Below are 16,084 nucleotides of genomic sequence, written 5' to 3' on the forward strand. Positions count from 1 at the left end.
TTTTATGAATATTATACTGTGAATTCATTTAATTTTGTGGTAATAAAATTGTTTTATGTCCAAAACAGCTTCTTTGTTGCTGTACAAATTTGTGGATTTCTGCTTATCACGATAAAAGAGTGAGAATTTAGCTTTATTGTTCGGAATTCATTTTGTCGATTGACACAACTACATAATCCATGAAAATTAGTCCCCAACAGATACTAATGATTTCACAGTATACAAGTTTGATGAAATTGCTGATCCGTTGTTATCCTGAGGCCCTTTGTTTAGTATTAATACAGTAGGAGATGTAGGTTGAATATACTTTACAGAAAGTGTTATTAAAGTTGATACTTTTAAGCTTATAACTTTCTAAATTTAACACAGAATAGAATAAATTATGACAAAAAAGAGAAATATTTCTAGAAGTGTTATAGATGTACAGTTTTTGGCTAACAGAAGGAAGGTTAACCCATTCAGTAGCTTAGAATGATGTAGATCTCGCACTTCCAGTGTGGGAGGTCACAGATTTGCTCCCTGGCAACTTCATGATAAAGGCATGAAAAATGGTACCAATAGCTCGGAATTGAAAGGGAATCTGGCTTCTCTCATGCCCTTGTAATGATGGATACTGTCAGGGGTGAGGTGCGGTTAATTCAAGTGGTAGAAAATGCTTCACAAGTGACCTAAAGTAAATTAGTATCAGCTAGAAAGAGGCTTATTATTTATCTTTCATTTCCAGGGAGAATTCAAAGTAACCGAGAGAGATTACACAATGAAAGAGGTGACAAAAGCACTTAGTGAAAACAGGGTAAATAAATGTTTTTAGTATACAGTCAATATAAAAGAGTGACATGTAGATCCACCATGGACATACAAAATTGATTTTGTGTTTGTTTCTTTTTCTATGAAATTTAATCTGAATGGACAAATAAACCCCCCATTTTATTTAACATCCATTATTACAAATCCAGGAATTCATGTTACCATGAAATAAACATATTGACTGAAACCAGTAATGTAATGTTTTAACAGTATTAAACGTGTTCTGTTTTTCTTTACAGTTGCTAGAAATGTTTGGGGCAGGGACAGCTTGTGTGGTCAGTCCAATTGAAGGGATCCAGTATAAAGGAGAAATGCTCAAAATTCCAACAATGTCAAACCCAGAAATAACCAACAAATGTATGAAGGAATTGCTTGATATACAGGTGAGAATTTTTTCAAGCGTGGGGCCTAGGTCCGTAGGTTGTGGTTGCTAACTTCAAATCACTTACACCTTTGTGGGTTTGAGCCCTGTGCAGGTCCTCATACGAGGAAGCTTGGGGAGGGTCAGTGATTCCATCTAAGTGTCCACCTATGCCTGAAATGGTGGCCAGAGAGGCACCCGAGTCTTTCTCCCACATAAAAGCTGCAAAGTCATCATATGAGCCGTGTCATGAGAAAACCAACATAGTGGGTATGCGACCAGCAAGGATCCAGACCAGCCTGCGCATCCGCGCAGTCTGGTCAGGATCCATGCTGTTCGCTTTCAAAGCCTATTACAATTAGAGAAACCGTTAGCGAACAGCATGGATCCTGACCAGACTGCGCGGATGCGCAGGCTGGTCTGGATCCATGCTGGTCGCACACCCACTATGTTGGTTTTCCCATGGCACGGCTCAGTTATGTATTGGGGGTGCCTTTAGCCTTTCCTTCCCCACCACTCCACTTAGGAAATGTTTTTACATGGCTGTGGTGGTATGCAGTCTGTATATTATGAAATTCTGTAATGATGTATACTGTGTTTTTAATTATTTTCAAAAAAAAAAGTTCTTTGAATTTTATAGATCTCATAGACAGTTTATTTTGATACTGAAAATTACAAAAAAAATACTTAAGCAAGAGGAATCTTGTCATCTTGAATATGAATTTGAGTGCTATTTTGGGACAGAAAGTTGACAGTATAGGAAGTTTGACACAACATCTTAGTTAAACTAGAAAGGCACAATGAATGTTGTAAACTGATATTTGTTCATATTGCAGTGTTTTGTTATTACTTAGGGTTTATTTTACTAGAAAACCTGGTCTAATGACTATGAAAAGCTATGCCTTTGTGGAGAGACTTTTTGGATAAAAGATATGAAGACATGCCTGTCTGTAAAGACTGCCAATGGGGAATTAATGAAAAAGAAAAGGTCTTTGTTAGTAGTTGATCTCTCAACAGAGATAGATTTTCACTGTTTATGGGCTCAGGGCTCGACTTTTACTCTGTAGAGTACTTGCCTGTAGGGCAGATTCAACTATTTTTATTTTACTTGCCTAAACCAAATTTTTGGTTGCCCATATGTAACATGGTGATGTGATGAGATATTGCAATTCAGTTAGCAACAGAAACAGTAGTACATGATGTTCTGAGAAGTATTTCTTTGGATCTTTCACATGTGTCACTTGCCAGTGGGACAATTGATAATGGTTGTTTGCCTGCCTGCATTCCACTTTTACCTGCCGTGGGCAACAGGGCAGTCCTTAAGGTTTAGCCCAGGGGTTGCCATTAGCAGAAGCTTGACTGTTCCTTGAATTATTTCAGTATGGACGAACACAGAGTGACTGGACAGAATTAGTAGAGTGATGTCTCCATGGAAGCAGAAGTGGAATTATGGGATGTAGACAGAAACCAGTCAGCTGGTCTGCAGGTGTCTGTGTTTGAAATGGCATAACAAATCTAGATCTGGAATTTGTAATGATTTTCTGTCCATAGTAAAGAAAATGTCATATCACTTTTAAATTATGCACCAAATATTTTACGAGATGGTATTTTAAGCTGGATTTGAATTGGTAGTGTCATTATGTATCATATATGAAAATGTTTATTTGGATTTTGATTTAAACCTATAAGAATTTTCTGTACCCTTTGAAGTAATGTCATATTACTAGCCCTGCTCCATGTAGGTATTTTTGCATTACTGTGAAATCAGTATTTTTGTGGTGGAATAAATTTCGGGGTTGAGTCTATCCGCAGAATTTAATCCCAGTGGGGCAGTAAAAATAACATTTATTTCATGTTCAGAGGTTAGAGTCTACAAATTTATAACCCTACTGAAAAGCGTTTTGGCTAAAATCACGGAACTTCATACCCAGAAAATTGAAAGATATCACTGTATATTTTAAGCAGAATTTGAATTGAAAATTACAGACTAAAAACATTAAAGTAAATATGTTTTGGACATTGGGTACTAGCTAATCATTTATACTAGATTGTTGTATAATTTCAATTGTAATTGAATTGCACACTTCAGTTAAGATATTGCAAAACAAACTTAACCTTTAGCCGGCTGGCGGCAAGTGATTCTGCCTTTGCGTGCAGGCTGATCATGGTCTGCACTGTTGGCTATTCAGTCAGTAAATTTTCAGTGAACATCCCTTCGAATAATAAATGGTATTGCCTAAATTGAATGGACAAGTCCATTGTAGAAATTTGGCAGGGTAAAGGTTAAAGAGACGTTGGTTGAACTGCACCAGTATTACACATTGTTAAGATATTGCTTTTAAATGCACTCTTTGTAGATTGAATTACTGTTGTAGTCATTTTATTGGCAATCATTTTTTTATCAAATTAAACATAGTAACATGTAAAAGGACAAAAAGAAGTCATTTGATATTTTATGTTTTTAGCATGGCAGTCAAAAAATTATGTAAAATCAAGTTAAAGTTAGTGTTTTTGTCAAAAAAAAGAGAAAAAGAAATTTGTAAATTTACAGGTTGTAATTCACCGAGTGAGAGATCTGTGATACGTACATGTATGCATTATGTCATTGTTGTAGTAAGATATTAGACGGTCTTTGATAATTAAAGAGGCTGCAATTTCATTCTTGTATGCTTACATGTAGTGAATTCCTTTACATATTTCAATAAAATTATTCTAGAGTTGTCCAATAACTTTAATTGAATCACACACTACAGGTAAATATACATGTTTAAAATATGAAGTTTAGTTTTAACATGCAGAATTGAGTGTTTAAGGCTACATTTTATGACTGGCCAGCAATTTCTGAAGTTTTTTTAACCAAGAACACTTACTGAAATAAGTCTTGAAATCTGACATGTATGCGTACCATAAAAGTATGAAATATCAACCTCTCACACTGTATTGTGTATTGTCTGATTTGATTTTCCAACCAGAAAACTATCTTTTGATTAGATAAAAAAAAGGTTTTAATCAGCAAGACTGTTAAAACAGACAGCTTTAGGATAATTCAGGCTAGTGTTTCAAGTAAACCAGATTGTACGATAGATTAAAGCTATTACAACAGTAATAGCCATTGTTATAATACTGTAGCAATAATGGTTAATTTTAGCTCATTTAAGCCATTTTTATGATAATGGCTGTTTACCATTAATGGCTATCATTTTTATCTGATTGTTCATGAAAATACTTTTTTATACTTTTTGATCTTATAGAGTTTTTGTGAGGTCGTATGCTTTTCTACACTATTAGTATAAGGTACTTTTTGATAATAATTTAACAGATCTGGTTCTATTTGAGAACAGGATTGACTCGAGTCTATTTTTGATTTTTGCTTTCTAGACTGTTAATGTTTGAGAAAACTTCTGTTAGCTATTATTAGTTTGTAACTCGTAACCTGCTTTTAAGAAAATACTCTGTTCTAGAGATCTTATGATTGCCTTGTACAAATACTTTGTTCTGATTTTGTTGCTTATTTATATTTTGATTGAATCTCGGGTCAAGATATTTGTTGAACTTTTTTTTTCTTTAAGATCTTTGTCTTTTATACAATGTTAATTTGCTCAAAAATATCTAAAAAGTGCATAGATATTTAACCCTTATCATGCTGGACACGATTGATTCTGCCTTTACAACCAGTGTAGATCATGATCTGCACTGTTTGCCATGCAGTCAGTATTTATTTGGTAACAACACCTTTTAACAGTCAATGGTACTGTCCAGATTGAAAGATGGACAAGGTTGTTATAGAAATTTCGTAGGGTAAGGGTTTAGGTTCTCATTGTTTGGATATTGAAGTATAGTACCGGTACATTTGTAAAAACTTAATGCACTGTTTTGTAGTTGAAATACTAAAGTATTCTATTATGCTTTGATACAAGCTGCTAGAAATATAAATGATAAAATTTCAGTTTATCAACAAATGAAATTGTGGGTGCAGGTTTGGCAGGGGGCGGGGTGCCAGGAAATACACACTAAATATCTATGCACTTCTTATTTGAGCAGATTTAATTATTTGTTACTTTGTTTACCTAGATTTTGAACAAGCTAGTAACTTCTGCATATTTGCAGTAAATGTTTGAATCTCTGATTTTTAAGTTTTTATTTTATTTTGTTGCCATATTTGTTTCTCAGATCTTATCATGCTAGAAATCAGGAGATAAGTCAATGATATTTTAGTCATTTGTTTGCCTTTTTTTTCTGTATAGCAAATAGGGCTTGTTTGAAGTGTAATTAAATTTTGTGTTAAGTATACTCATTTTTTTTGTTTTTATAACTAAATAGTGTTGTAAATGATGCTTTTTAATTGACACTGTATAATTATACTTTTATTAACTTTAATTAACATGGTTTGTACCAGATTTTGATTTAAATTTGATTCAAGATTCAAGATTTTATTAAAAACATTCTATATACTTTTATTACTACATGGGCAATAGCATACATGTACACTTGAACCTGCATTTGTGGCCACCTGTATTAAACAGCCACTTGCCTAAAGCAGCCAGCCAGTTAACTTCCTATATTTATATTTTGTTCTAATTTCTGAAGCATTCAGCTACCCAAAGCAGACAGACTGTGTCAGTGCCTTGGTTGACTGCTTATTACAGGCATGACTGTATATATGAACTTTCCTTTCTCACCAGCTGATATCATGTTTATGATAATCAGAGAACAACAAAATATTTATATGTAAAGTCAAACTTGCCTTAGTGGCTGCCTGTATGAAACAACCACTTGCCTTATGCAGCCAGTCCGCTAACGTCCTTAATTGATAGTTAAGTCTGCTTTTCACCTGACTGAAGCAGCCGTCTGTCTTAAGCAGTCTCATTGTCTCACTCCCTTGGCTGGCAGCTTAATACAGGTTTTACGGTAGGTGACTATTTAATGCAAGGTAAATGATATAACAAAATGCCTTTGTAAGGAGATAAGTACTTATGAAGCATTTTATATCTTTTATCTTTTCGCTGTGAAGAAACTGCATTGTTGTTATTGAAATGAGACAAGTTTGATTGACAGTTCCAGTGCACATTTTTGTCTGTTGCAGCAAATAATATCGTAAATGTCTCGGCTTGCTTATTTGAGCCGTGCCATGGGAAAACCAACATAGTGGCTTTGCGACCAGCATGGATCCAGACCAGCCTGTGCATCCGCGCAGTCTGGTCAGGATCCATGCTGTTCGCTAATAGTTTCTCCAATTCCAATAGGCTTTAAAAGCGAACAGCATGGAGCCTGACCAGACTGCGCGGATGCGCAGGCTGGTCTGGATCCATGCTGATCGCATACCCACTATGTTGGTTTTCTCATGGCATGGCTCATTTATTGTCAACATGCACCCAGGTTTTAATCATTTGGAAAATATGTTAATAGTGTACTCAGTTTATGTTTAATTTGACCTGCAAGTGCACTGTAAAAGTGTAATATGTAGTATACACTAATTGAATGGCTTACTGGCCAATAGTCAAAACTATTGCCCGAGGTCGAAAGGACCAAGGCAAATAGTTTTGACCATAGACGATCAAGCTGTTCAGTCAGTGTTTGATTACACAACATCAACATTTTCATTTTATTCTCTTCTTCAAGATATGACTAGCCAGCAGAATTTAGTAGGCAATAGCACAAGTTTGGCCTGGTGATCTATATATGGAGCCATGTAATGATAAGATATATAGTGCTAGACTGCTAGTGTTCTTTAAATAATTAGTTTGATATTTCTGGATATAACTTATGTGTACTTAAAAAAAAAACTTAAAGGGTTACAAATGTCAGACCAAATGTCTGATTCATAGCTAGATTTTTGTCTTTATTGTTTATTAATTTGTTGAACCTTTTTAGCTTTAAATGAAATACTTTATACTTTAAACTTGATTATGAATATTTCTGGTCCTCAGCAAAACTTTTATTTGATAAGAAATAAATGATACTTGCCTTTTATTCAGGGATCACATGTATTTGATGAGTTTACATGTTTGGAATCATGCTGTAACACATAATTTGCACACACAGACAAAGATTTATACTTTTGAAAATGTTTTGTATTGAGTTTGAAAATTATGAGAATTGTTATGTCACATGTAAGTAGTGACTAGTTTACATTACCTGTTTCTATACAAAGTCATACAAAAGAAAAAAGACTAAATACCCCAAACCTGCATTTACAAAATTTGGCATGTGATTATTCAATTGTTATATAATGACTTTAAAACAAATGCTTGAAAGAAAGAAATCCTGATAGTTAAATACCTCGTGTTGTTGTAGTTTTCCTAACTTCTATAGTGTATGATTGTTTTCTGATATGAGCCGTGTCATCAGAATCCATGCTGTTCGCTAACAGTTTCTCTAATTCCAATAGGCTCTGAAAGCGAACAGCATGGATCCTGATCAGACTGCACGAATGCGTAGGCTGGTCTGGATCCATGCTGGTCGCAAAGCCTCTATGTTTGTTTTCTCATTGCGCGGCTCATATGTTGTAAGTATTGAAGTCAAATGGCACTATGAACCAGCTTGGCATAGGATTTTTAAAATGGCATATTAATATCTAAAAATCTAGGCTTGTTAGAACAATGATCCTTTTTTGTAACTTTTCTTGCTCTGGCATACGATTGTTAAATGGCATATTATGTTTCATGTATTATGTTTACTGAACAGATCTTTTAAAAAGTTTAATGTTTTAATGGTTAAAACAGTTATATTGAGGGCACTTGCTTTGACTTGGCAATCGTACAGCCTCTTTCTGAGTTAGTTGGCTTTTTAGCACAGAAAGGAAAGCGCTGTGTTCTTGAGTTTGGTCCATGTTCTCCATAACAAGTTGCTAAAAAGACATTCTGTAATCATTTGTCATCCACCTCTGATTTATGTGGAGAAGTTAGCAGTTACCTGTGGAGAACAAGCTAGTGTTAGTATGGTTATGGTAACTGTATCCCTTTACATTAATGAAATACTGTTGACCCAAAACCAAAAAAAAAATCCACTGGGTTTCTTGGGTAATATTCACTAGAATAATTCGAAAGGTAAGAGCTAAACTGGTCTATCTGCTTCTATTTCTATATACAGATAGACCAGTTTCGCTCTAAGCCCTTGATATATGGTTTAATATCAGACAAAATGTAAGTATTCTTGAATCAGGCACAGAAATATCAAGGATTTTACAGCATTAATCATTTATCTGTAGTTTTGGTTAGTTTTTATGCCCCCCTTCGAAGAAGGAGGGGTATATTGTTTTGCAGATGTTGGTCGGTCTGTCTGTAAGTAGACCAATCCGTTTCGGGATGATAACTCAAGAACACTTTGGCCTAGGATCATGAAAGTTGATAGGGTGGTTGGTCATAACCAGCAGATGACCCCTATTGATTTTGAGGTCAGTAGATCAAAGGTCAAGGTCACAGTGACCCGAAACAGTGAAACAATTTCCGGTTTTTAACTCAGAACGCTTGGGCCTAGGATCATGAAAGTTGATAGAGAGGTTGGTTATGACCAGCAGATGACCCCTATTGATTTTGAGGTTAGTAGGTCAGAGGTCAAGGTCACAGTGACCCGGAACAGTTAAATGGTTTCAGGATGATAACTTAAGAACGCTTGGGCCTAGGGTCATGTAAGTTGATAGGAAGGTTGGTCATGATCAGCAGATGAGTCCTATTGATTTTGAGGTCATTAGGTCAAAGGTCAAGGTCACAGTGACCAGGAACAATTAAACGGTTTCTTGATGATAACTCTAGAATGCTTTGGCCTATGATCATTAAAATTGATAGGAAGGTTAACCATGATCAACAGGTGACCCCAACTGATTTTGAGGTCAGTACATCAATGATCAAGGTCACAGTGTCGCGGAACAGTTTAACCATTTCCGGACGATAACTTGAGAACGCTTGGTCCTAGGATCACAAAACTGGATATAGAGGTTGATCATGGTCAGCAGATGACCCCTATTGATTTTGAGATCAGTAGGCCAAAGGTCAAGGTCACAGTGACCAGGAACAGTTAAACAGTTTCTGTATGATAACTCAAGAATGCTTGGGTCAATAGGTCAAAGGTCAAGGTCACATTGACCCAGAACAGTAGAACTTTTGTGTACGTTGACCAAATAATTTCTGCTCCTTGTGCAATTACTGAATGCATCACGGGGGCATTTCATGTTCCATGAGCTCTTGTTGAAAATTGAGTTAAGTAATAAAACAAACAACTTTAATATTAAAAAAATATGGTTTGATTTTGTTGAACTTACAATATTTTGTTAAGATTACATAATAGTTGTTAAGTAACAGTTGTGATAGGATATTGGATAAGTGTATAAGAACAAAAATTAATGATGTGTTGAAAACTGAGACTCCTTGTCTCTGTATTGCTTGTTTGCAGTGACTGGATTTTTATAATAAAGATATATACACATATTGCTTCTTCTGTTTATTTCTTTATATACTGGACATCACTATTCTCGATGTATCACTATTCACGTGGTATTGAAGTTACATTGTGAAGCCTTTGCACATTTTTAGCTCATCTGATTTTTTGAAAAAAAATGATGAGTTATTGTCATCACTTGAGCGGTTGTCGGCGTCGGCGTCGGCGTCGGCGTCTGCGTCGGCGTTGCCTGGTTAAGTTTTATGTTTAGGTCAGCTTTTCTCCTAAACTATCAAAGCTATTGCTTTGAAACTTGGAATACTTGTTCACCATCATAAGCTGACCCTGTATAGCAAGAAACATAACTCCATCTTGCTTTTTGCAAGATTTATGGCCCCTTTTGTACTTAGAAAATATCAGATTTCTTGGTTAAGTTTTATGTTTAGGTCAACTTTTCTCCCAAACTGTCAAAGCTATTGCTTTGAAACTTGGAATACTTGTTCACCATCATAAGCTGACCCTGTACAGCAAGAAACATAACTCCATCTTGCTTTTTGCAAGATTTATTGCCCCTTTTGGACTTAGAAAATCAGTTTTCTTGGTTAAGTTTTATGTTTAGGTCAGCTTTTATCCTAAACTATCAAAGCTATTGCTTTAAAACTTGCAACACTTGTTCACCATCATAAGTTGACCCGGTACAGCAAGAAACATAACTCCATCCTGCTTTTTGCAAGATTTATGGCCCCTTTTGGACTTAGAAAATATCAGATTTCTTGGTTAAGTTTTATGTTTAGGTCAACTTTTTCTCTTAAACTATCAAAGCTATTGCTTTGAAACTTGCAACACTTGTTCACCATCATAAGCTGACCCTGTGCAGCAAGCAGCGTAACTCCATCCTGATTTTTGCAATAATTATTGCCCCTTTTGGACTTAGAAAATCATTTTCTTGGTTGAGTATTATGTTTAAGTCAACTTTTCTCATAAACTATCAAAGCTATTGCTTTAAAACTTGCAACAGTTTTTCACCATCATAAGTGGACACTGTACATCAAGAAACATAACTCTATCCTGCTTTTTGCAAGAATGATGGCCCTTTTTAGACTTAGAAAATCATGGGTAGGACAATATTTCTATTACACAAAAAAAATCAGATGAGCGTCAGCACCCGCAAGGCGGTGCTCTTGTTTCACTTTGGAGTTCTGACTTTATTTCGACTTGCTCAAGAAGATTTTGAGCCCGCCCGCTTAGCTCAGTAGGTAAGAGCGTTTGGTCTACGGATCTCGGGGTCGCGAATTCGATCCTCAGGCGGGGCGTATGTTCTCCTTGACTATTTGATAAATGACATTGTGTCTGAAATCATTAGTCCTCCACCTCTGATTCATGTGGGGAAGTTGGCAGTTACTTGCGGAAAACAGGTTTGTACTGGTATAGAATCCAGGAATACTGGTTAGGTTAACTGCCCGCCGTTACATGACTGAAATACTGTTGAAAAACGGCGTTAAACCCAAAACAAACAAGAAGATTTTGCAAGCTTTGAAACAGCAAAATTTGTTCCATATTCAAAGAAAGAAACAGATTTCAGGATTTATTACATCTCTGAAATTTTTTTATTTCCTTGAAAATACACGTGTGCAGTATACTATTATTAAAGTTTAAAAGGAACAATAAAACTATTTTGGACATAGTAATACATTAAACTTTCTTTATGTATTCTAATTCATTGTATAACTACGAATTTCCAGTCAGAAATACAGGCTGCATTTCACTGAGGAATACTAAACCCTGTATTCAACTCTTGGCAGATACAGAAAAATATTCAGTTATTGTTAAAGAAGTACCTTGACCCACAAACACCTGACAATATCCACTCGAGCTGAATTTAAAAAAAAAACTTTCAAAACTTTGCTTAGGGTATAGGATTCTTCATGTGAAAAAGCTGTCCAGCTGGCTTATGGAGAGTTGGTGGTTCTACTCTTGGGACTGCCAATTCCTGGAGGGGCATCTTTCTCCAACCTAAAGAAAATCTGGAAAAGTTGCAGTATGACCTAAATTGTGTCGTTTTGACCCTAAACCCAGCAAAAAGCAGAACTGTTGCATGTAACCTCGTGTACCATACCTGCTTACTATGGTATTGATTTCCGCCAAGATGAGTTATTGTCCTTGTTGAAACTAGAACTGCTGCCTTGTCACCATCTGCTGATTAATTTGCACCATTCTGACTTCTGTTACAGTATAGAATTTATGTGAGTTGTCCAGAGAGTATATATAGGTGCATTTATAACTACGTGTATATATATATATGACAGTGAGTGACCACAGCAAATTTAATAACAGGCACAATGATGTTTAAAGCCAGGCCTGTTTCCAGGGCCGGGCTGAGGGGGCTTGCCCGCCCAGTTGGCTGAGAAGTGACCTATACTTATCAAAGATGCATCCAACTATTTTGGCAAAGGAATTTTCTCTCAAAATTTAGACCCAGAGGTCCACCATTTCATACCTATATTTCAAAATTTTCCAGGGGAGAGCCCGACCCCCATCAAGAGGGGAGTAATCTCTCCATTACCTAAAAACGTTGACCTAAAAATGCACCAGAGGTCACCATTTCATACCTGTATTTCAAAAATGTCCACGGGGAGCGCCCCCTGATCCCCCAAAAATGAGGGGATTATCCAATAAATGCCCATGAGGCCACCATTTCATACCTGTATTTCAAAAAATTCCATGGGGAGACCTCCCTTACCCCGCTAACATGGGCAGAAGTCCCCCTCCCGTACCTACCCACTCTCGGCGCTATGCGCCACGGCGGTGACGTCTACGTTCCAGACTGGTGCTCCCAGTCAAATGTCTGGATCCGGGCCTGACAGATTAGGTGAAATTTTTCATCATGTTCATTTCCACTAAGTTTGGCACAGAATGTGTATATATGACACTGAAAATTAATAAAGTGAGCAAAAATAAGTGTTAATTGAGATATTAATAAAAAAAAGCATGAATTAAGACTGTGGATTTTTTCCATTATTTCAAAGGTGAATGGTTTACTTCTTTCCTGCAATATGTATATGGTAATTCATTAGGATATCTTTTAAATTTCCCATGCCAGTAAGTTTGTACCTCTGGTAATTTTCACAGCACCCACATATATTTAATTTTGAGAGAGAAAAGTTTCACGTAAAGATGGGTTATATGATTGAGTTGTTCCATGAAAACTTGGAAAAAGGCAATATTTGCTATGTATAATTTTCAAGAATTTAGAAGATGTACATAACTCATCTTGGGGCCTCTTATAAAAGTATTAAAGCAATGTTACTTAAAACTCCAGCTCACTTTTACATGATGGATAAGTGACAGTATAAAATAGTCAAACAATACAACAGAAGAGTTGTATACTTGTGGAGTTTGACATGCGACAACTGATCACATGCTTTTATTTAAGTTGTTGGTCTTGTAAGGCGTAAAAAAAATGTTGTTTCCGGTATACCGACCTACCCGACCCTAAATGTTTATATGGCCTTGGAGAAATTCTTTTTCCATTTTTCAACAAAAAGTTGCAAAACTGCACTTTTTATGCTTTAAACATGCTCAGTGATGTTAAAAATCAACTTACTGATGCTCTAAAGGCATAACCCCCTTATTTGTTTTCATTTGGCATAAACAATTGTTTGTTTCCGGTATCCCGACCTACCCTATATTTTTGGCCCGACCCTAAATGATTTTATGGCCTTGGAGAATTTTTTTTAAACATTTTAACAAATAGTTGCAAAACAAGGATGCACTTTTTATGCTTTAAACATGGTCAGTGATGTTAGAAGTCAACTTACTGATGCTCTAAAGGCATAACCCCCTTATTTGTATTCATTATTTGACACAAAAATAATTTCCGAAAAGTCTCACTTAATAAATAAAAAAAAAATCCGACCTACCTATCCTAATTTTTTGAGCATGTTACCGGAAACAAAGATTTTTTAGGCCTTTTTGATACGAAAATAATTTCCGAAAAGTCCCACTGAATAAAAAGAAAAAAAACCGACCTACCTACCCTAATTTTTTGAGCATGTTAAATTACTGGAAACAAACAATTTTTTACGCCTGAACACATGTGAGAAGATCATAATGACTGACTGTCATTTTTTAATTAACCATTCCAAGAGTGTGTCATTTCAAAGAATTTTATGGTAAATTTGTTCATTTAAATTAATGTTTTATTTGTTTCTGAAACATGAACTGGGACATCCAGAGATATGGTCCGGGTTGCCTGTAACATTGTCCCGGTACATTAATCAACTGACAATAAACTGTTCATCTACATGCCTTCTAATCATTCCTCAATATAAGTAACATTTTTTAAAAGACAGTTAAGACATGTGGCCAAGAACTTTCTAAAACATGGTATCTATGTAATATCCTAAAATGTGGCCTTAGTTGTCCCTAATATGGGCCGGGGCCGGGCTGAGGTTGTCTGACCAGGATAGTTTCTTTGTGTCCATTGTAGTCCATCAGTAACACTTTCAGATACAAATTATTTTGAGTTGGAAACACTACAACAGATATACATGTTTTAAACTGTTAAAAGCTTTAACCTCCATCCATAAAAATAATTGTTTTAATTGCATGATCATTTAATGTTGAATTATGTTGAATGATGAAGGCAAGCATTTCAGGAAAATCATGTTTTTCAGAAAATAGTTTGTAGAAACTAATGTTAATGTTGTTTGTTATAACCGACGTTAAATAAAGATTATCTTATCTTACTTACTTACTAACTTACCCTAAATGAGCGGTGTCTGACCTATATTTTGTGTATTTATGATTTGGTGTTGTCTAGCCTGACCAAGCATCACGACGTTTCCATTGAACGGTCACGCCTTGTAAACAAATTTCAGTCAAAAATGTAAACTTTTGTTGTTTTGTGACAATTATCAAAGCGTGACAATAAAAAATGACAGGTAAAGTTGTCGTATAGTTTATACATGTATTAATCCTTTAAGAGATTATTCTCAAATACGTAGTTTTCGTGTTTTATAATGAATATTTTGGTTCATAAATTATTTCATAAAAAATCTGATCAGCTGATAGTGATACAGATGTTAGATATGGCCAGAAATGTGCACTTCTGCACAAACAGACTAAAACTGATGTATAAATTCTTCTATATACATTTGGTAACTCCATATATGTCTTTTATAAATAAATGTTTATAATCTATGGCCCTTTTACATGTTTTGATATAAAATTGGCAGTGGCTAGGTGTCCAGTAACCAGGCCACTAGACACAGGGCTGTCTAGAGGTCCGGTAATCAATATGAATACTGAGAACGGTATTTACAATGAGAAGACTATTTTCTTTTTCTTTAAAAACGGGAGATGATTTCAAAAGTTTGCTCTCGTATTAAATACATAATTTGTCGGTTAGTTCTGGCTACCATAACTTCAAATGTTGCTTTTTTTTTAATGATTGACGCAGGGATGCATAACAGTATAACAATATCGCTGCGCTAAATAATTTTAGCTAATTGTCTGTGATTTATAATTCTGTAATCCCAGGAAAAATACGAACGCAAGTGCGATAAATAATAAATAGAAATCTGTATGCCGTAATCGGAAGTTTGTATCAATTTCTTGTTTTTCTCGGGACTGATGAATTAAAATGATAAACTTAATGTTTTCTTTTGTATTTAAGACATGGATTGTGCTCATGAATTGTTGAATACGTTTTATATGGCAACTGGCAACTTTATGACAACTAATCATAACCTTTAGTCCTTTACCAGCAGTGACCTTTACAGTGGTAATACAGTCAGGGTTGTGCCTAATTATTTTATAAAATAATTAATTAATTACAACTATTTTGGCAATCTTCTTATTATAAATAAATTACATTTAATTACTTAATTTTAGGGGCAAATAGTTAATTGTAATTATTCAGGACAAGTAATTAATTATTATAATTAATTTTTATCCAATCGTGTCTTAAAATTTCCACTTGTATCTTTCGGCAAAATAAAAGGTTTCAGTGCAGCCAAGTTCATGGTGTGCCTGAGCAAACCAGACTAAATTAATGTGTTTCCTACAAGTTGGCCTCTGTATATGAAATGGCACTACTGTATTCACTCTGAAATCACTCTTCATGCAGTTACAAAAAAATGTATATAAAATCCTTTTATATTGGTAAACAGTACTGGACAAAAACTTGTTTCCCTGTTATTCGGCGAACGCCGTCTAAATTCGTTTTCGTTACCTATGCCACGTGACTTCAGTTTGCCAATCAAACTACTTGATAACGCATTAGAGATAATTTATCAAAATGGAAGATTTATGCAACACTCTGCCTGATTGGACGAGAGTGTCAATTTCTTTCACTCTGTTGATTGTGCTACGCTGAGTGAAATGTAGACAAAGCGTTTATCCTGAACGACGCTGTTCACAGTTTTAAATCTAACTTTGGCTCAGTATATTTAGCAAGAATATTGATATATCTCAAAATGATAAGTAAGTTTAATAAATATGATAAAAACCTGTTCAAATACCAACATATATCAAATTAAA

The 16,084-nt window shown here is 35.3% G+C and overlaps 2 protein-coding genes across 5 annotated transcripts in view; both read left to right on the top strand.

Annotated features, from left to right (window-relative positions):
* LOC123537368 (branched-chain-amino-acid aminotransferase-like) overlaps positions 1–16,084 on the top strand; it is a 363,414-nt gene that overhangs the window by 13,506 nt on the left and 333,824 nt on the right. For 2 of the 3 annotated variants that reach the window (XM_045321066.2, XM_045321065.2), the window contains exons 9-11: positions 725–793; positions 1,047–1,190; positions 2,549–4,370. In XM_045321066.2, coding sequence (XP_045177001.2) covers positions 725–793; positions 1,047–1,190; positions 2,549–2,590 — 255 coding nt within the window. In that variant the 3' untranslated portion in view covers positions 2,591–4,370. Of the gene's footprint in view, positions 1–724; positions 794–1,046; positions 1,191–2,548; positions 4,371–16,084 lie in introns of those variants that run through there. The other variant, XR_008368000.1, reaches the window with a different exon arrangement.
* The window catches only part of LOC123537261 (galectin-3-like), a 42,539-nt gene continuing 40,824 nt past the window's right edge, over positions 14,370–16,084 (top strand). For both annotated transcript variants that reach the window (XM_045320915.2, XM_045320916.2), the window contains exon 1: positions 14,370–14,484. In XM_045320915.2, coding sequence (XP_045176850.1) covers positions 14,478–14,484 — 7 coding nt within the window. In that variant the 5' untranslated portion in view covers positions 14,370–14,477. The remainder of the gene's footprint in view (positions 14,485–16,084) is intronic.

The sequence above is a fragment of the Mercenaria mercenaria genome, chromosome 17 (assembly GCF_021730395.1).
Source record: "Mercenaria mercenaria strain notata chromosome 17, MADL_Memer_1, whole genome shotgun sequence".
Lineage (NCBI taxonomy): Eukaryota > Metazoa > Mollusca > Bivalvia > Venerida > Veneridae > Mercenaria > Mercenaria mercenaria.